The following is a 21,800-nucleotide window of genomic DNA, read 5'->3' on the forward strand; positions in this document are numbered from 1 at the left end:
TTATAGTTATATATACATGTCTTATTCTGTGTAAGGTCCTGAGTTATGAACAAATAATTTGTAAGTATTCTCAAAGTTGAGCTGTTGTTTAATGATAATCATACGTATAACGTACAATTATAAATAGGTTTCTTAAACTGTAAAGTTAAATTTAAAAGACATAGTTATACCACAACTTTCTTCCAGGATTCATGACTCTCCAATAGGATTTTTCATACCAATTCCATGATCCCGAATTTTCTACGAATTTTAGTAGAATTTCCGAAATCCCCCCCTGGGTACAAATATATTGTTAAGAAATTGCTTGATGTAGAGTTATATGAGTATGGTATTCAAAGTTTATCTTTGTGTGCACTCATAATTCTTCGGTCAGTTTCAGTATGCAGGATTCTGGGATCGCTGAGGTGTTGTAAGTGGCTAGTTTTGGATGCTTTTAATCGGGCAGGCTAAAGAAATTTGGTGTAACAATAATAAAACGACTAAAATTAATGTAATTAAGCATAGCATGAAATGAGTTGTCCATAACACAGGCATCATTTGTCTCGGACAGTAATCTCTCCAGGCGAGGATACTTAATCAGGAATGATTTAGAATTTGGGGCAGTTGGCTATTCAGCTTCCCACTGGTGTGGTCATCAGAACAGCAAGCAATAAGCAGTAAGGATCAATGCTATGTTCGAAATAGTGTGGGCACTCTTTACCATGCAGTAAAGCCAGCGCAGTTTGAAAAATATAGTATTACTACTACTGGCAGGAATTTCAATTAGAAATATTCAGATAAAAAATTCGGAAGGCAACTGTTCTCCTTTGCTCCGCTCTAAGTTGTAATAGGAGAAACATGATAAACTGAATTTATGGTTTTAGGACTTCATGTAGTTTCTCCTTGAATGATTTATTTTATAAAGTGATTTTCTAATCTAACATAAAGCTGATATTAGACTTATGGCCTCTCAAAGAGGCAGGAACTGTAAATCCAATGCAAAAATAATTTGATTTATAGGGAAACGCGAGCTCCTCTAAGAAAGCCCACTTTTATTGGTTAGGAGCCAAATAATCTACTTAATCAGTATCCGATTACACCTTAAGGTTGTTGAAAATTGCTGGAGGAGAAATTACGTGTGATAGTCGTAAAGATACGTCATAGTAATAGGGAATACTGTGGATTGCACTGACGAAGGAGTTTTGGCTGTGGAATTAACTGACTAGGGATGGGTCTTCGTCACCAAATGAGGAGTGATGAGCAAAGAAGAAGTGGATGATTTGTAAATTTCAGTCGAGACCTTATGAGCTGGTGTTTTCCAACAGAAGAAAAACTACTCTGGAAGGATGTCTTACAATATTCTGATATAAACATCTCGAATCGTGCATGCCATAATGTTAACTTGAATAAATCTCTCAATGCACGAGGAGTTATTTCTAAAACGAACGGAACTGTATCACCTTTTTTAGCCGAACAATCTTCAGCCTTAGTTCTGGAGTTCTGCAATCCAGTTTGTTTTATAAGTCAAACTTATTAAACATCATGTGGCAGATATATATATAGTTGTTAAAATGTGTAAAGAAACATCTCAAATTAAAACACACAGGAAAAACTAAAGCGTTAATAGTTCTTACTTCAAAGCCTACATATGTATTCAAAATATCACACGACTATTTCTTCAAGATATCGTTAAAAAGTTGAGAATTTCACGCGGATCCGAAGGTGTTAATTCGAATACAAAATTTTTATGTGATAGGAGAGGGAGGGGGTAGGCCTCTGTGATTCTTGACGAGTCCTAAACTTATTTCGTTTTAGATTTTGGTTTATTTTTTTAGTCTTTTACTAAATTGTTTATGCATATGAGTTTGATTTGAAGACAATTTCTATATTAAATTAAATTGTGAATGATTTCTAATCTAGGTGTATTTTGGAAGAAACCATCTAACTTTTGAATATCGATAGTATCTGCTAAAATGGATCAAGTTTTGAAATGTGTGTTTGTTTGTTTGTTTTAAAATTAGCGCAAAGCTACACAAGGGCGGTCTGCTTTAGCCGTCCCTAATTTAGTAGGGTAGGTTTAGCAGCTAATCATCACCTCCCACAGCCAAATCTTGGACTACTCTTTTACCAACAAGTAGTGGTATTGAGTGTAATATTATAGCATACCCACAGTTGAAAGAGCGAGCATGTTTGGTGTGACAGGGATTCGAATCCGCGATCCTCAGAACTAGTTGCATGTGTTTTACGATATTTTTTTATTGTCCAATAAATGGGCAGAAACTTGTCCATTAGTCAGTAATTTAGCACAATCTATGGTTAATGTGTTGGCAGAGAAATAAATAGCCAGATCCAGCGCACCAGAAAATTAATTTAAACTGTCAGTTTTTCTTTTAGTTGTGCAAGGTGTTGGACCCGTGAAGATGTGCAGTTAACCTTATCATCTCTAGCATAGTAACATGACAGAGCGAATGAGAAAAACTATCATATAAATGCTTGCAAAGTTCCATCGTTCAGTGTAGCTGGAAAATTTAAACGTGCTTCTGAGAAAGGAGTTTGGATTTCGTATTGATACAACAAATGCTATCATGAGGTTAATCACTCAATTTTTAACGCAAATTTTCTTGGAGATGTACAGTTAACTGTGGATGTCATGTGACGCACCTAGCTACTTGATGTGGCTTCTGAAAACCCCGAACAGTTTTGAGGAACTTTTAAAAAAGCGTATTTAACCATTTTTCTTGAAATAGCACGTAGCACGTGGAAAAACAGAAATAATAATTAAACATTTACTACCAATTTCATGACTTTAGGATACGTTGGATCAGATGAAGTTAAAAAAAATCAAATATTTGCTTGTGAAAAAAAGGTATACTAAAATATCTGAGCTGAGTCCATACTGACAGATAAGGAAACAAATGATGTGAAGATAGTTCACGAATAAATTGCTAAAATATGTTTATCAGCCAGAGAATTTTACAGAGATATCTAGAATTAGTGATAGCTAGATTACATAGGTTTTATGCAACTTTGCGAGAAAACAAAACATACTTTTCTAGAACGATATTTGTATGGAACTGGCATCTAGCTTCGATTGGTTACAAAGTCACATTATGCATACACTTTCAAAAGCTTTTAATAAATATAAAATTTAATTGTTTATTCATAAAGAGCACAGAAGTACAACACCAGTAAAATGTGTATTCCTTTTTAAAAGGTTACTTACAGATATTCTGCTAGATGAGACAAAATATATGAAAACTGTGGTTTCAAAACACTTACACAATATTTTAATAGATACGAGTACATCAAAAATTAATCTCTTAAAGCTATTATCGATTCACTTGTGAGAAACAGCATTCACTTATGTCTAAAATAAGTAAGTCTGAAAGAGTTTGTAATTCAAACATGCAAAGTCTCCTAACTAATAGACACTCAGAATTTACAATACAGCCAAATGGCTTTTTTGTGGAAATGTGTATGTGTTTTCTTATAACAAAGCCACATCGGGCTATCTGCTGAGCCTGCCGAGGGAAATCGAACACCTGATTTTAGCGTTGTAAATCCGTAGACTTACCACTGTACTAGCAGGAGGCTCTTGTAGAAATAAGCGCAATTCTTTAAATACTTAACCTGACATAATGGCATAATTACTGTTTACAAAATTTCGTCATCACTAAATACTAACACTTAATGTCTAACTTTAATATATTCTTTTAACACTTGTTGTTGATACAGTATTAAATATAAAATTAATATATTACATATTTTCTTATGTTAACGACTATGCTATTAAAATATATTTATTTAATAAGTTAAATAAATAAAACGCTCAACATCTTTACATGATAACATGCAATATAAAAAGAGGTATATTACAACTTTTATTACATGAGGCAATGCTAGTCCCAAAACAAACTATTAAAATTGCAACTACCTTGGAAACTTTCGTAACATATGTACATTCTCATACGTATGACAACTCAATTTACATGCTGAAAATGAAGGATACAACAATACCGATGGCATTCCTTCCTCTTTCAACAATGCCTAAAAAAAGGAAACGGATATTTGATCAGCATTTTATCACGTTTTCGAGAACGAATATTAGGAACTTTGGAAACAACATTGCCTTACTGATAACTTATACATATTAACTGTGAATATATATATATGTATTAGGTACATGCGTGTATGTGTGTGTGTAAATATATATATATATATAAAGATAAATTTTAGGTCCAGCTTCAAAAACAGATCATTTTATGAAAGAAACAGACAACCTTTCTTGCTGTCTTAAGTTTGTGATGTGAGTAAAATTTTCTTCCTAATGCTTTAGCGATGTTTGGTTACTATAAAGTTGATTTTTTCTAATGTCAATGTTTCCTCATAAAATGTAGATATATTTTAACTTAAAAGAAACGTTTGTGTTTCAGACTCATAGTCTACCTATGTTTGCCATTCATTATGACAGTATTTATAAACGCCATCTTTATTCGCTACTTTTAATAGTTAAATGCTCTAATGTCAAACTTAGATACACAGCTGTCATAAGACAAGCTCATAAGTAATCCGCTATAAGCAGCAGGTTCATAAGTAATCCGCTGTAAGCAGCAGGTTCAAGGTTAATCGCCCCTTCCCCCTTCCAGGTGGTTAAGGCACTCGACTCGCAGTCCGAGGATCGCGGGTTTGAATCTCCGTCATACCAAACATATTCGCCCTTTCAGCTGTGGGTCGCTATAATGTGACGTTCAATCCCACTATTCGTTGGTAAAAGAGTAGCCCAAGAGTTAGCGGTGAGTGGTGATGACTAGCTGGCTTCCCTCTTGTCTTACACTGCTAAATTAGGGACGGCTAGCGTTGATAGCCCTCGTGTAGCTTTGAGCGAAATTCAAAACAAACCGAACCACAAAATGGTTATGGCAATTTTCATTCCATTATCAAAAGAAACAAAAAAAAAAAAGGCATATATTCTTCCATTCTTTTCTTTTTTTTTAAATTAACGGAGTCTCAACAATTGTTCTCTAGAATGCTGATTAATATTTTGCTAGTAATAGTAATGGTACTTTGTGTAATCTTCTTAAGACTTCTTATTCTTCGCCAGGGCCGTTTGGATCTGGTTGAATTCAGCTCAGACTTTGTAGAGTTATGAATTATTTATTTATGATAAAAACAAATAACTAAATAAGACTACTATACAGGAAAAGTTACAATGCCTTCTGTTCAAAGAACAAGAGTGCAACATTTTATATCTTGTTCTTAAGATAATTTGTGATAGACTGTCCGGACAGAAAAGTACACAACGATTGTATACAAAATACAATAGCTTCACCTCTCCTAGTGCATATGCATTACACATGTTGATCATCTCAAAATCAAAGCAACAAAAATACGTCCTCAGTATCACAGGACTTTCCAATAGTTAAGATCATTGCCAACATTTATAAAGTATATTTAACTAAACTTATAGGAAACTAAATGGAAAATTACCCAGCACAATCTATTAGTAGAGCAACAGAAATGTTGTCATGTTTTACATATAATATTTCAGTTTTAAACCAGTATACGTCAGTGTATGCATATATGTGCAAAACAGTAATATTTTTAAATTGTAACTGAATCAAGTAATGCTCACCTATTTAAACTAAAAGAGAATAAAACACTGAGCATGTTTTGTATGATATAATGGTACATAACCTTTGTTCTTTTCCAGCTACGGAAAGGTGAAGTATATATGTATTTTAATAGGAACATATAAAGAAAGAGAGATATGCTAGTGTATTTGTGTCACACATTGGTATAGATTTGTTGTAGTTGACGCAGTTATGTATGCATATTTATGATAGTATGTATTTTATTGTCTTTTAATGTATCTGTTGTAATTACTTTCCAATTTTGCTTGAATTTATACTTGAGTAATCAAGTTTAACAACACAAGCATACATTTATAAATGCTGACAATTATATATATATTTATATACATCTATAAATCTTTCTGTGTATTTCAATCTTTATTAATTAATGAAAGAATCTCTTGTGATTCAAACTTTGTGGCAGCTGAAAATGGCGTGGTGTTGAAAGATTCAATTCATAAATTGCAGGTTGTGAGATAGAATCTTGTTACTAGACATAATAACCCTTTCGGACATGGGGTCATTATAATATGAAGGTTCATTTCATTATTTCTTGCAAAGAATAGACCAAGAAATGGCAGTTGATGGTATTGATTAGCTTCCTTCCCTTTAATCTGTAACTTCAAAATTAGAGACGGCCAATGCATATAACCCTCTTGTAACTTTGTTAAAAATTTAGTAAACAAACTTTATGGTCTAGAGGCTAGTGTTTCAGGTTGTGGGTTAAAATAGCCAAGATTTGAGATGAGATGTTAAGGTATACCCTGGAGGCAAAAGGATCTTGCTGTCTGTGGTTGCACAACTGTTACATAACAGACAAAGACTATCACGCAAGAGTTACATAACTGTTATGTAACAAGCAAATTATGTTGATATCTGTTACGTTACAGGCACCGGAAAGCAATTATGTCAACAAAGTAACGCTAGAATATGCTGCAGTTTTATGGCAGAGGTAACATCACAGTTTCATACCAGAGGGCCTGTTATTATAGGCAGATGTTATTATATAGGTTATAGACTAATATACACAAACATCCTAACTTATAATATAATCAGCTTTCATACAACTTTTGTACGTTGCGTTTATGTTAATATCGCAATTAGAATTTATATTTTTCATTTGTTTAGCATTAGGTGAAAATAAACTGTTTATCACAAAATATCACACTAAAAACATGTCACTATATAAATGAATGAATAAAGGATTCAATGTTCAGACCAAAGATTAAACTTCAGCTGATTACATGTCTAGCTTAGTTATCCAAAATAAATTACACCCCATAAATAATAGTTTCTAACAAATATGTTTGAACATCTAATACAAGTCTCCATGTGTATTTCTCTTATATACAACTCATGCTTGATCATAGTCCAATATGCTGTCATTGATATAGCTAAACCAACTCACAGACTTAGTATTACACATACACTTCAAGATACACTAATATACTGTTTACGTAAAAAGTTGCCCTTTCATTGACACGGAGGTACTTCTATGGACTTATAATATTAGATACTGGGTTTTGATACCATTGTAGAGCACAGATACCTCGTTGTGTAGCTTCGTGCTAAGCTTCAAACGAACAAAATGTAAAAATCTTACTTTATAAAATAGTGGCCTATAATCTCTAGCTTGGTCGTTTTTGATAAATTATACCTCATGAATATCAGTTTCTAACAAGTATGTTTGAACAACTAATAAAAGTCTCAATTTATATTTCTTACATTAAACTCATTCCACCGTTAATATATACAAGTAAAATCATAAGTTTAACAATACTGAAAATTTATTAACAAAACTTTAAGATATACTAATATACTATTTGAGAAAACATCTTAGTTTATAAAATACTAACCTACAGCCCAACAGATCACATTTTCATAAACAAAATATAAGAATCATTCCCCATAGTGATTCAAGCTAATTATAATTATAGAACATTTCTTCGTTTTAGAAACTCTACAAAACATATCATGCACTTGAAATCCTAAACTAATTGGTCTATCCCCATCATGCTAGAATTTCATAACTCATCCCTTATTACTTAAAACTGTCGTGTTTCACCATAGCCTAATATGCTGTCATCAATATATGTAACTAAAATCACAGACTAGTCAAGTATCACACATATAGAAACATTTATCAACAAACTTAAAATTAGAAAAATATTACTTTGTGTATTATTTATGAAAAACAATGTGCTTATAATCTACTTCTGAAGTTTTTAAGAATAAAAACCATAAAGGTTATTGACAACATAATTAAAGTATGGAAAGTATATTATTGGTTATGATATAAAATTTGCCTCAGTCATAAAGTGGATAAGTTAAGAGAGTACATGTGAAATAAACTGACAAATATAACAGTGTTATAATAGTTGTCTCATTAAAACAGTGGTTTTAGATGCAACCTTTCATCATATGTAATTAAAGCTAGACTACAATGTTGATAATATAATCACACATTGAGACACCCTACAATGAAAACATCATCCTATTGAAATATCCATTCATTGTAACACCATGCACCCTAACAGCACTAGCCTTAGTAACGCTATTTGATGTCTGCCTGTAGAAACGTAGTAGCATATTTCACCTAGTGACACCATCTGCCTTTGTTTAACACAGTTAAATATATAAATAAAAACTATAAACATAAGTTCAGACAAATTGATACCTGTATACAATTCTACAGAAGTATAGTAACACTGTCTTCCTATAGAAATACCATAATATTTACCTCACTCAAAAAATGGGTGAATTAAGATAGTACATATGATAAAAACTGACGTATTTAATACACTAGGTTATAATAGTTGTCTCTTCAAAATAATGGAATAGGACATGTAATTAAACCTAGACATTGATCATGTAATCTCATGCTGAAACACATCAAGACATCATACAATGAGCTCATTATTTTACTGAATTATTTACTTAACAATACCATTCACTTATAGAAACACTATTCTTAGTAACACCATCCTTGTATAGAACCTTAGTAACGCTATCTGCCTTTATAAAACTTATGCATACTAAAGACATGTCACTATATAAATAAATGAATAAAGGATTCAATGTTCAGACTAAATATTAAACTTCAGATGATTACATGTCTAGCTTAGTTATTTATAATATATTGCGCCTCATAAATCTTACTTTACAATAAAATCCTCACAAATATGTCAGCGTACGCATATATGTATAAAACAACAATATTTTTAAACTGTAACTGAACCAAGTAATGCTCACCTATCTAAACTAAAAGTGAACAAACACTGAGTATGTTTTGTGTAACACGATATATATATATATACACACACCTTGTATATCTATATACATCTCAGTAATGCGCTGATTTCTTCAAGCTTTTTCCCTTGGCTGTGGTTTCGCTAGATAGTAGATAGGGACAGTGGAAATCTTGTTAATCCATTTATGCACATCGCTACTAAAATGACGAGACATTTGACTATCGATATCTCAAATTACCCAATTTTACGTCAGAATTGACGATACCCACAGATTCCGGATGTTGTTAAACATGAATAAGGACGTGATACGGGGAAACTTCTAATGGACTCGACAATTCCTACCAAGCGCGATGTTCTTCGTTATTCGCTTTCCATATGATGTCAAGCGTGTAGAGAATCGTTCGCCTACATAAAAATTCCTCGAAATATTTGGACTTGATGTCCAGGTCTGTCAGGAATTCTGTGTTCTCAGGCAGCCAGGAATCAGAGTCACCAGTTAAGAAAAACGCGAAGTACAATGAAAGATTCACTTGTTAGATCTTTTATCTGAGATGCAAGATTTTCATACTTGCTTCTTGTAACGAGTCATACATAAGTTCGAAGCGAGCTGTCACGCCAACGACCACGGCTTTATTATCATGGTGGAAGATTAGATTAGGTTGCCGACGTTCTCTGTTTTCTGTCTGAAAAGTGAATTCTTGAAGAGCCTTCCACTCTTTATAGGAGGTCTCTTTTACTAAATTATCACAAATCTTATTGTGACGACGTATTCTCGTGGACTTCAACTTAGAACATTGACCACTAAGATGATGTAGAGTCTTACTCGTGTTGTACAGCCACGGTATTTGGCAGATTCCTTGTTCTTAGTGAGGTTCTTTCTGCTAAGGCTTCCTTTGTAGGGTATACATTTGCCCTTAGAGCCAGACACTTTCACCATTGGTGGGCTTTCAAACCAACTGGTTTAGGTAACCAGTGGTTGGCAGATCTTGACCCTTTTAAAAGCTCTACACCATGACCTTGCAGGGATAGCTAGCCTTTTCCAGTTTTTCCTTTCCATATCTCTCCAATTAGAATAATATGTTCCAGATCTCTGTTCAAGCTTAAGGAAAGGAAGTCTGGCTTTTGTGGCAATACCCTCGATAGCTCACAACAAACCATTTTCTTCTGCCAAGTATGGTGTTTCTTTGCCAGATGAGTAAATAAGTCTCAAATACGTCTTGATATATAAGATTGGAATAAGAGAACTCTAGCTTTATAATAGCTAAACCCCTGTCGCAGTGACGCGAGTGAAGCAAACCATCGGCCGTGCAGGCCAGTAGGTGACACCAGTTTTTTTTGGCCTTTCTTATTATACTCTCCAGTTCTTTTAACATTTTCAAATTTATTTTGCCCAGTTCAAGTTGGTATAAAAGCCTGGGCACGGCAAATGTACATAACATTCCAACCATCTCATCTAGTTTGAGGGGAGCATTGGAGGTATTGTTTATCTACTTTTCAAGGGTAGGTTTACAGGTTCACTGCAAACTTTTGTCCCTGGACAAACACTTGCTCCAAGGTATTGGTATGACTGTTTGGCTACGATCATTGGGAGTGTTTCACCATTGACTGACCATGGAAGGCAGTCATTAACGGCAAAGGTCTTATTAGACCTCCTAATCAGCATTCTGGCACTCTTAGAAATGTTCAGGCTGAGGCCATTACCTGAACAGTATTCATCTACTATATTTATCATCGCCTGGAGACTGGCATGATCTTTAGCCAGTACTGCCATATCATCGGCATATGCTAGGATTGAGACTGGTTCCAGTTTTTAGCCTAGCAATATTTTTGCTAGGTCTGTTGCCAGGACTGTCATATCATCGGCATATGCTAGGATTGAGACTGGATCCAGTTTCTTCCCTAGCAATATTTCTCGGCCTTTCTCTTCAGGTTTTCGCAGGAGAAGATTCAGGGAAATATTAAACAGAATAGGAGACATTCGGTCCCCTTCTTTGACACTTTTGGGTAGGCTTATTGAGTTGGTATTTTGCATAACTACTCGAAAGATTGTCGTACCACATTGATACATGTTCTCCACAATCCGAATGAAAAGTGGGTGAACTTTGAATCCTTGTGGCCAACTGTATCAAAGGCTTTACACAAGTCAAGGAAAGCCATAGCCAGAGTCTCATGTTGCTTGGCCCTCCTCATGACAGACTGGAGCAGGAAGATGTCTCTACAACCAGCCTGAGGAATAAATCCCATCTGTCTGGGATTTATCTGCACTGCCTGCTCAAGGCGATGAGCCATTATCCTGGAATATAGTCGAAGCACAATGGACGAAATTGTGATTGGCTTCCAGCTTTTCACGTCATGCAGATTACTCTTTCCTTTCGAAATGAGCACCGACTTATTGACTTTCATGCATTCGGGAATGTGACAGGTAAATTGCCATACATTAACCATATTTGACAAGGAAACATCAATGTCATACTTGAAACGTTTGAGTAGGAACGGAAGAGTGATGTTATTGGGATCAGCCGCCCCTTACTTCATGCCTTGGTTCCAGAATATCAATGTTGTTTACCCTAAGAGGTAATGGACATCCATCAAAATTGACGTTATCATTTACAACACCGTAGACTTGGTCGTAGTGGTCTTTCACGTGATCGTTACTGAGGCTACATGGGACAGCATCCCGGCCATCTAATATTTCCTCAACTAGGCGTTTGCATTCAAAATCGAACATTTTCTGGAACCTTTTAAAACGTTTCACTCGTTGGTTTTTGAGCAGGTTTAAGGATTTTAATTGCCTGCTTCAAGGATCTTTTGTTGTTCCAAGACGCTTATGAATTCAAAAGTTCATCAACTCATTATTTAGTCACTATTTCGACCTCCTGTCATGTTGTTTTGTCGAGTCCATTCTGATCTCTCAGCTGATTTAAGTATGGATAGAATTTGGAGCTTTGTTCAGGAAGAAATATTCCATCCCAATTAAATTCCTCAAACTGTATGACATCAACAGGACCTCCACGTCTCCGGGTGGTATTTGAATCAGTATGGATGGGCGGTTGAATTTTATTGAAGTCACGGCGCTTATCTGAGACTTGTTTAGGAGTCTTACCGGATAGATTTCTGCACAGAGAACAATAATGTTCTTTCGGCCCGAATACACTACTTCCACAACACGGAGGGTTCGTATTTCTTCCTCGGACCATACTACCAGGCGGGAGTGACCGGAGCCCCCCTGATTCCTTGTGATAGTATGCACTTGGCATTTCTGATGATAGGATGCCTATGTCTCTTATTTTGAGATAAGCCTGACATTGTCTTAAATCTCATTTCATTGATCTCGCAGCCGAAGCTGTAAGATTCTGCCGCGAACGTCAAAGTTCGCCGATAGGGACACTTAGGAACATGACAAGCAATAGCGTGGTCGTTGTTATTATCTTTTCTACAGAATATACAACGTGCTTGTGCCAACGAGTTGTGTTTGTTTGCCAGGTGAGTTGAAAACTTAGAAAAAGCCGTAAACTCATGTGGACACAAGTCACATGCCATATTTCTTATGGGCAGGTTTACAAACACTGTTGTGCTTACCCTTTCTGTGGAGATATTTGCTCCTTCTTTTAGTTTTAAATTGCCATTTCTCTCGTTAGACGAGATATTATAACTTAAGCCGTCCATCTGGGTGGTTCGGTAACTGTCACTAGTTGGGTTTGTATCATTCACCGGAGTGGAATGGTCATCACTTGCCTCGCTGTGCGAGGAAATATAACTTGTGCCATCCACCTCTGTGTTTCGGCTACTACCTCCAGGGGTAGTAATGTCAGTTGCACCAGATTCACCTTGGGTATGTAAAGTGGTGTCGGAGTATATATCTCTCAATTCCTTTATTTCTGATAAAGGCTATCCTTTCCTTCGTTGCCGAGGAATCGCTCGAAAGCTACCATCCCAAGGCTGGTACCAAGTAGCTTAGGTTTGGCAGCCGCCCTGCCATCCCACGGATGCTAAACCAAAGCTATTATCGAATATACTTTTATTCATATTCGTAAAATGACCTGCTCTAATATATGATCGGTTAGGTCCCTATAAAATGCTGATACAGGATAGGGCTGCACCCCCCCTACCGGGTACCCAAGTAGCTAACGAGTGCGGTAAGTTCTCATCACGGTTTAAAAGGTTACCGTCCCTGATCTGGGGTTTACTACCCCTGCCTGTGGACATGTGATGGGCGGCGAGTTCATCACATGGGTATTTAGTGTTCTCATTCACGTGTGGAGGTTTAGTTACAGGCCGTCCTGTATCCAGCCGTGCCACTGGGAGGTACCTCCTCACGAGGAACTTGGCAATGCTCTATGAACTTAAGAAGATTAAGTACCCACTTAAGAGAGTCATAGTTACTCCCGCCGTTTACTCTAAACATAACTTGAGACAGGCTGAAATCTGTATGCAATCCAATGCAAGTATAGTATTGCTGTGTGCCTATAGCACCATAGTAACACTGTTCACCTATAAAAATACTCTCCACCTTTTTAAAATACACTATACATATAGTAAGGCCATCCACCTATGGAATCCGAGTATCAGCATATGCCTATAGGACCAGACCTTCTGGTATCAAACTATAATGTTACTCCTATCCTGAAACAGCAGCAGTCTCTGGTGCCCATTCGTGGAACTATGAAGTCATTACTAGAAGTGCGCTCTCTAGTACCTCTTTGTCGCTTTCTATTACATAACAGTTATAAGCACACAGATGTATACATAATTTTCATATTGTGTAATAAATAGATAACCCTTAGATGTTGGCATAATTTGCACATTATGTAACAATTATGTAACCCTCAGGTTTGGTGTAAATTACACATTAGGTAATAGTTACATAAATCTAAGGTGACAGTAGCAGGATATCATCTCCTAGTTTCATAATGTGTGCGTCTGGGAATCGAAACCAGACCTAGAACATGCTCGCCTTATCAACGGTCAGGGCGTTAAAAAGCGACAGTAAATTTATTATTTGTTGTTATAAATATTTCAAGAGTTAGCGGTGGATTGTGTTAACTATCTGTCTTCCATCTAATTTATCACTTCAAAATTAGGAACGACACGAAAATAGCCTTTGAAAGTCAACAACAAAAAAGCTTTGTTATCGCAGCATCTACTGCAGTGACCTGTCTGAAAGAGAGGTAACTGTCACACAAATCACTGATCTTTATTTAGAAAACATTTCACTGATATAAAAGTTAGGTACTGTTAAAAAATAAAAGTTTGTTTGTTTTTTGAATTTCGTGCAAAACAACATGAGGGCTATCTGTGTTAACCATCCCTAATTTAGCAGTGTAGGAACAGAAGAAAGGCAACTAACTAGTCATCTCCCTCCACCAACTCTTAGGCTACTCTTTTATCAACAAACTGTGGGATTGGCCGTAACATTATAAAGCACGGCTGAAAGGGCAAGGATGTTGGGTGTGACGAGTATTCGAACGCGCGATAATCAAATTAAGAGTCGAAAGCCCTAACTAACTAGTCATGCCAGGCCATAAATTTTTGTCATTTTTGTAATTATTCTATTTATAACAAATTACGGTATTATTGTCCTATTTGTTAAATATTAATACAATATACGTTTGGAAAAAAAATACTTATTTCTTAAACTGGTTTTAATTTGTTGATTATAGTTCCGAGTATTGTTATCATATATTAATGATACACGTGATTAACTGATATTGTGAGTTGCTTGTTCATATTATATTGGCACATAGTAATATTCTTTTTCTCTCTAATCTAGACATTTGTAATGGCAATAACAAAAGTACAACCGTTGTCCTTATTACTGCTGATCGGAGTTTCCGGCGGATTTCTTATCGGGGTAAGTATATATATATACATATATTAAAGGATGTGTGTGAAAGTGTGTATAGCGGTATAATACATTGCTCTCTGATTCACTTAAAAATGTTTGTAAGTTAAATATTTTTACCTTTATGTTTTGTTAGTTTTCTAATTCTTACAGTTTCGGTTACGAACAGTAACAAACAGTATCTGACAACAGTATGTGACAATCAGTATCTATCGTGTGATGACGACTTGAAGTAAAAGTGTATCTGAAAACGGCTGGTATGGATATAAACACTTCGTTAACTTAAAGTACAGAACAACGTTTCAACCTTCTTAAGTCATATTCATTTTTAATACACATAGCAGTCGTTCTGAGAGTACATATCGCGACTTTGAGTATTTAGTGAGGATGGACAGAGTTATGTATTATGCAGGGGTTTAGAATGATTTTTCTTTAAAGTTTTCACTTAAGTTATTATGTTTTGTATTTTCTCCTTTTGTGTCTGTTACCACTAATTTTCTGTGTTTGTACTGTAAGTACAACTCTCATCTATTTTTTTACTACACATGAATATACAGTTATTTTCATGAGCTATCTTGTATCTTTGATGTATTTTTGTTTATAAAGGTGGATTAATAAAGAAAAATATTCAAGATGAAATACAATTATGAAAAATAGGTGATGCATTGAAAAATTTCAGATGAACTTCGTTAATTTTAATAAAGTCGGACAAGACCTTATAGTATGCAAACACAAAATATATATAAACATATATATATATGTAATATATATATACAAAATTAATGCTTAAACAGTCAAGCATAATTTGTTTACTTGTTTTGAATTTCACGCAAAGCAACCTGAAGGCTATCCGCGATAGCCGTCGCTAATTTAGCAGTGAAACATTAGAGGGAAGGAAGCTAGACATGACCAATCATCGCTAATTCTTGGTCTACTATTTTACCAATGGTAGTGGAATAGATCGTGACGTTATAATGCCCTCACAGGTGAAAGAGCAATCATATTTGATGGGGCAAGGATTAGAATTTGCGACCCTCAGACTGAGAGTCAAGCGCCCTAACTGATCAAAAGGAAGACTATGTTAAAAACAGCAAATCCAACCCTGTGATAAGTGTATAACAGCATAAAGTATTCAAAGTAAAGATTAAGAAATGAAAAATAAAACAGTAGGTATAAAAGTAATAATATCTAGAAAAACTTTAAATTTACACAACGTTATGGGCCTATAAATATTTGTATATATATATAGAGAGAGAGACCCTTTTTCAGGTGTGTTAACGTGGCCTAATAATAATAATAATCTATCGAGCTATGAATCGAATGGTTCAGGGTTCAGGAAGCGATACAGATGAATACGTTCTGGACTTTGAACTCTAGACGTATTACCAAACTAATACTTAATCTTGTTATTCTTTTAAAGGACTAGAAAAGTCCTTAAGTTGGGAGGTGAAGCTGATACATACCTTTCTTGCCAGTATTTTAAAATTAAGGCTGATCGTATTAAAATCCTTGAGAGCTTCTGGCTTGGCCGTTTTTTCCCACATGTGCTTAAGACGGTGTTTAAGTCCAAAATTCCAATTCCACACATCACGTTCTTAAACGTGGCATCAGCTTTACTGTATTTCAGTTTTTTCGATATCTTCGTTTGACTCAGTTTAACAAAAATACAATTAGACGCCATTTTAAGGTAATGAATATCAAACAGCTCATAGCCCTAGATTAAAAACTATTTCTATCTCAAAATTATATAAAGAGGAGTCGCTAAGCACCGGCGCATGGAGTTCATGCACAGGTTTTAGATGAGAGTACCCTGGATCCCTAGTTGGTGTCTTTAAAAATCAGGATTGAAAACTATGATCGAAATCATACTGAAATGCCTAGAATGAGTCCAGAATCTTTTACGTGCCTAGCGACGCCTATATATATATATATATAAAACATTGTATTGGTAAAAACAGTAGCATGCTTTTTGTAATACTTTAGAAGAATCCTAATTCGGATAATATTCTTAGGGTTTCACACGCATTTTAACGCTGTTCGCAAGCTCCGATGTTTAGAGTTCTAGCTACCATAGAACCAACCTGCCCCTGAGAATCATATCCAAAGAAACATAATGCAAGGCTTGTATTTTTGTGATATAAAAGTAAAATATCCTAAACTTTAAAAACTGATACACATTTTGTGAGTTGTGCCTGTGGTGAGAGACATCCACAAACAAGATTTCTGCTTCAATAATTATACAAAACTTGTTAATCTCGTTTAGTCAAATATTTATAAATACAAATGTTTTAGGTTACTTAATTATCATAAATATATTTAGCTAGATAACCCTTCCAGGAACGTGTTTTGTATTAGAAAGAATTCATATTAATTAAATATGATAATCGTTATGCAATAGAATTATCATTCTACGTGTCTTGTAGTTAAGTCGCTTTGCAACTAAAGAACGATAGAGATTTATTTTTCTTATTATTTCATTTTCATCCCTATAGATGAGAAACATCTGCATATTTTTTCAAACGACATCAACAACACAGGTATGATATTTACAACCCTCAGTAGATGAAGCAATATGAAAGCCGAATGCGAACTGTATATGTTTTTGTATTTAGACACTTTTGAAATGAAGAAAGATTTTGATCGTTGGTTGACAAATCAAGTCACTTTTACGTATTTTATGAAATATATATTTATATATTTAAAATTTTTAAGAGGTACCATGATACATTTCAATTTAAAATTCGTAGATATTGATTTTTTAATATATTGCTCCACTTAAATACACATTTCACATAGCTACTTTAAAAACAAAACAGCTTAGTGCGCAGTCAGGGAAAGTAAACATGTCTTCTTTTTTTTTAACCAAAGTATTCAGTACTCGATTGTACTCTTACAAATAGATGTTGTGGAGAGTTTAAAGTACCTGACCTATATAAAAGCCAATGTACGTCAAGTCTCGCCGCGCTTGATTTCTCGAAATAGGAGGAGTCATAAAAGCCAACATGCATTTTGTAGGCTTTCATGCTTCTATCTATTTATCCAAATAGAATACTTCGATAACTGTCTACCTATTACAATTTTAGTGAAGGGTTGCAAGAGGGGTCGTTAAGGGGATGGACCGTCAAACCTTATATGTGTAGTAAGTGTTGGTATAATAAGTCTAAAGTAAAGAAGTAATGTGGAATCACATACCCTAGAGCCAAGTGCAAAAAAAAATGCAACATGAAAGCAAAAATATCGGGACAATTTTAAATTCAAATAGTTTTTGAAATAAAATATTTTTTGTTAAGTCATCAACATTTTTAGTAAAGAACAAACTTCTTTAATCAACGGATACTCTAATTTAAGATGTCAACAAATATTTTTTTCAGTTTTCTTGTCTAAACATTTCTTTTTATACTTTCATGTTATAGGCTCACGGCAATATTAGAGTATACTTTTGTTGCTAAGCCTTTGTTGGCAGGAAGTGTAACCAAACGCACTGGCTTTTCTATAAATTAGTTGTTAATCTAAATCATTTTTACCAATAATTATTCTGTGAATACGCCACGGATTTATTTCATAAATGGTGTTAATTTTGATAGGCTCAAAAATGAAGTTACCGATATTTAACTGTCTTGAATGCACTTCCCTGCCGCTTTATTAGTCGAGCTTAATTTCACAAAATTTATTTATTTCAGTTATCTATGAAATGTGAGGATAGGGTATACTATGTGATGTAGATGGAGGTACTTGTCCCGTTATTTATGACGGGTTATACACAAATGAACTTTCATAAGTATAGTAGCAAACATACAAAACAATTAAAGTAGGATTTATATAAAAAATAAACAAGGTTTCGATGTTGTGTTTATCTTTTCTTTTATAGTGTTATGTATTAATACATAAAAACGTTATGTACTTTAATCATTAATTCTAATGAAGCCCTGTTTTTAAATGTCTTATGTGTCTTTCTGAACATTGTTGGCACTTTTTTAATGTCGATTTTGTACATTTGTTATTTTGATGTACATTACGATAGTTTGTTATTTAGTTATCAAATCTTTTGTTGAAAGTACCTAAAAGTAACCCTTGTTGTCACGACCTCACCTTATGTATACAGATATATTTCCGTTTTGAGTCGATAGAATATTAATGAAATTAACAAACAGTGTATTTTTATGTTGCTTAATATATATTTTGTGTTTATTTCAAACACGTACTGAATGTGAAGTTTATGGCCAGCTTTCAGGATAAAAACAGATATTGGTTTAAAGCTTGGCCAAACACGCCAACGATAACATGGTTTTTCGTATAACATGTTATATCAACTCGTTATGGCCTTTAAACAATATATTATAGCCCCGATGGCTTATCATAAAAGTTAATGAAACGGTACACAAATAAAGGAATGTTGCATGACAAAAGGAGGCAATATGCAAAGCTGAATAACTCAAATAAATCTTTAAAAGTTAGCTAGCTCTGTGTTCTTCTGAAGTTACGTAATGATTTTGTACAAATATAAATATGGGATGTGAATCCACTGAGGTTAAATGGTTTGTAAAGCTCAAAATCTATAAATGTTCCTATTCGAATATTTGAAGTTCACGATTAATAAGCGTTATATCGATCACAGTTACAGTTTCCGAAGTTTATAGCACTTCAACGATAGCAAACCAATAATATATACTGTCTATTGGTGCGTTGCGTTGGTTATATTTATAGGCGTGAGAAAAGTTTCTAGAAATATCAACCTGCACAACAATACAGATGATACAGCGGTTTTTACGTACAGACATAAGTTGTTGATTCTTATACTCGAGAACCTTCTGTAACTTTAGTGAATAGATTGGACTTTCGCAATACAGAATTAACAGTATAAATTATGTACATTTCTAAATATAATAAATACTTATACAAGCATTGAGATACAAATATGATAGTAAATCACAGATACTTTATAAAACGCAAAATAATGAACAAAAAATCATAGATGTATTTAGCAGTATAAGCAAAGAGGTAATGACTTGTGATTTCTTGTAATAGACAATGTTCTGGTTTTCTTGCTGCAAGTAAAGCACAAACTCTCTGGCCTCGAGATTATTAAACGAAGAAATGAATCGATGTTTCTTTCTGGCACTTTTAATGAAAGAAATAAGTGTCTTTTTATCAAAAGGAAAAAAACACATATGATTTACATCAAACTTTAATATTGGTTAGCCTACCTGGTGGTACAGCGGTATGTCTGCGAACTCCTACAACTTAAAACTAGGTTTCGATACCCGTGGTAGGCAGAGCACAAACAATCCATGGTGTAAATTTCTACTTACTTCTAAAACAAACAAACAATATCGAATTATATAAGTTATATAATCGTAATATTAATTCAGCGCCAGATTAAGGGCAACTAATGCCCTAAGCACACCCCAATAATGGTGCCCCCCTCGGCCCCTCCACATCTTAACTGAGAAGACATTAAGACTCAATAAGTGCTGAAAGTGAAATAAAAGTGTGAAAATTTATAACCTTTCTTCGAGGCCAGACCCAACAACTATATTAAATAAAAACCTTTTTATTTTATTGACAGATTGGGCATGGATCAAAATCAAGCAATGACTGAGGCCTCTTATTTAGAAATGATGAGGGAAATCACTTCTTTGATTAATGTTAATTAAAAAGAATTATTTTTACTGTATATTTGTTTTCATTCTGAGTTAACAATTCTCACTTTGATGTTAATAAATTCACACTTTGATGTTAACAAAAATGAAAAATTTACTCAAAACTTTTATTTAAAAAATTACCACTTTGATGTTAACAATTTCTTACTTTGAATTAAAAACCCTGTAAGCAAATTATTTACTTGTACCTTAATATTTATTTAAAATTTTAAAAGTTTTCTTCTAGATTTTTTAATTGCAACGTCTTTGATCAAATCCTTAAAACTAATTTGGCGTAACAAATCTGCTTCTATGCTTAACAGAGACAAGGCATCCAGCCTGTCTTGTCGAATAGTTATTCTGTTGAGATTTTTAATATGCTTGAGTTGAGAAAATGAACGCTCAGCTGTGCAATTTGTGACCATTAATATTAAAAATATACGTAATGCAATGTCTACGTTTAGAAACGCACACTCAATTTTGTCTTCTGAAATTATTTTATAAAGTTCAGCATGACTGAATCTGGTTTTTGCAGTTTTTGTTGCACTGAACTTAAGGCGCAAATATAGAGTGAAACTGCTGAAGCTCGGTAGAGTGATCAGTGTCCACGTCCTTTGGGTAAGCATCAATTAGTTTTTGGGAACACTGAGAGTACCTTTCAGTTTCATCAGATGAAGTGACATCATTTGGTACATCACTTAGGAAAGAAAACCTGTTTGTTATTTCTTTGTACACCTCTCCTCTTCTCCTCATCTGGGTTTGTAGTTTGTCGACAATTGTGTAGGAGGTGGTGATACGAAATTTATCTCTGGCATTCAAATCTACTTGTTGTGTATCTCTGTCGTTGAATACCTTCTTTCTGACACGTTTGCGAGTTTGAGCTGCATTGTAATCAACATCTGGCAGTATTTCCTTTGCAACTGCTTCAAATCTTTTAAAGTAATCTCTTAAAGTGCGTAGTCGGTCAGTTAATAACCCGTACAGATCTGCACGTTTTTAAGTTCACATCCTCATTTTGCAGAACTTGACAAAATCTCATCCTACATGATCAACATAAAAACAAATTATAGCATTTGCATCATATTTGCAATATTGTCTGCTTTTCTTCTAGTGTCTCCCTTTTGTGTCTGGTCTTCAACTACACATTCTAAAGCTTTCAAAATCTTAAAGAAATACTTTAAAATTGCTGTTGTTGCCATAACATGTGCCATCTGGTAACAGAGAGAGATTTTAACACACTTTCATTTCCAAGACAAGCTTTAAGAATTTTCCACCGGCTGGTTGAGGCTGAAAAAATGTATAGAGCAAATGCATTGTTGATAAAACATCAACTGCCACTTGACAGCAGTCAACAGCATTTTGATCTACAAGATTTAGTGAATGGGCTGCACAAGGTACATGTATGGCAAACTTATTACTTATTTTCTTCTAAAATCTTTTGCTGCATCACCTCATAACG

General features: G+C 34.5%; 1 protein-coding gene across 6 annotated transcripts in view; it reads left to right on the forward strand.

The window, feature by feature from the left end:
* The window catches only part of LOC143254944 (trafficking protein particle complex subunit 6b-like), a 51,484-nt gene that overhangs the window by 23,469 nt on the left and 6,215 nt on the right, over positions 1 to 21,800 (forward strand). For 5 of the 6 annotated variants that reach the window (XM_076509884.1, XM_076509894.1, XM_076509867.1 and 2 more), the window contains 2 exons: positions 14,631 to 14,711; positions 17,195 to 17,239. In XM_076509884.1, the coding sequence (XP_076365999.1) occupies positions 14,631 to 14,711; positions 17,195 to 17,239 (126 nt within the window). The remainder of the gene's footprint in view (positions 1 to 14,630; positions 14,712 to 17,194; positions 17,240 to 21,800) is intronic. The other variant, XM_076509875.1, reaches the window with a different exon arrangement.

The sequence above is a fragment of the Tachypleus tridentatus genome, chromosome 1, assembly GCF_004210375.1.
Source record: "Tachypleus tridentatus isolate NWPU-2018 chromosome 1, ASM421037v1, whole genome shotgun sequence".
In the NCBI taxonomy this organism is placed as follows: Eukaryota; Metazoa; Arthropoda; class Merostomata; order Xiphosura; family Limulidae; genus Tachypleus; species Tachypleus tridentatus.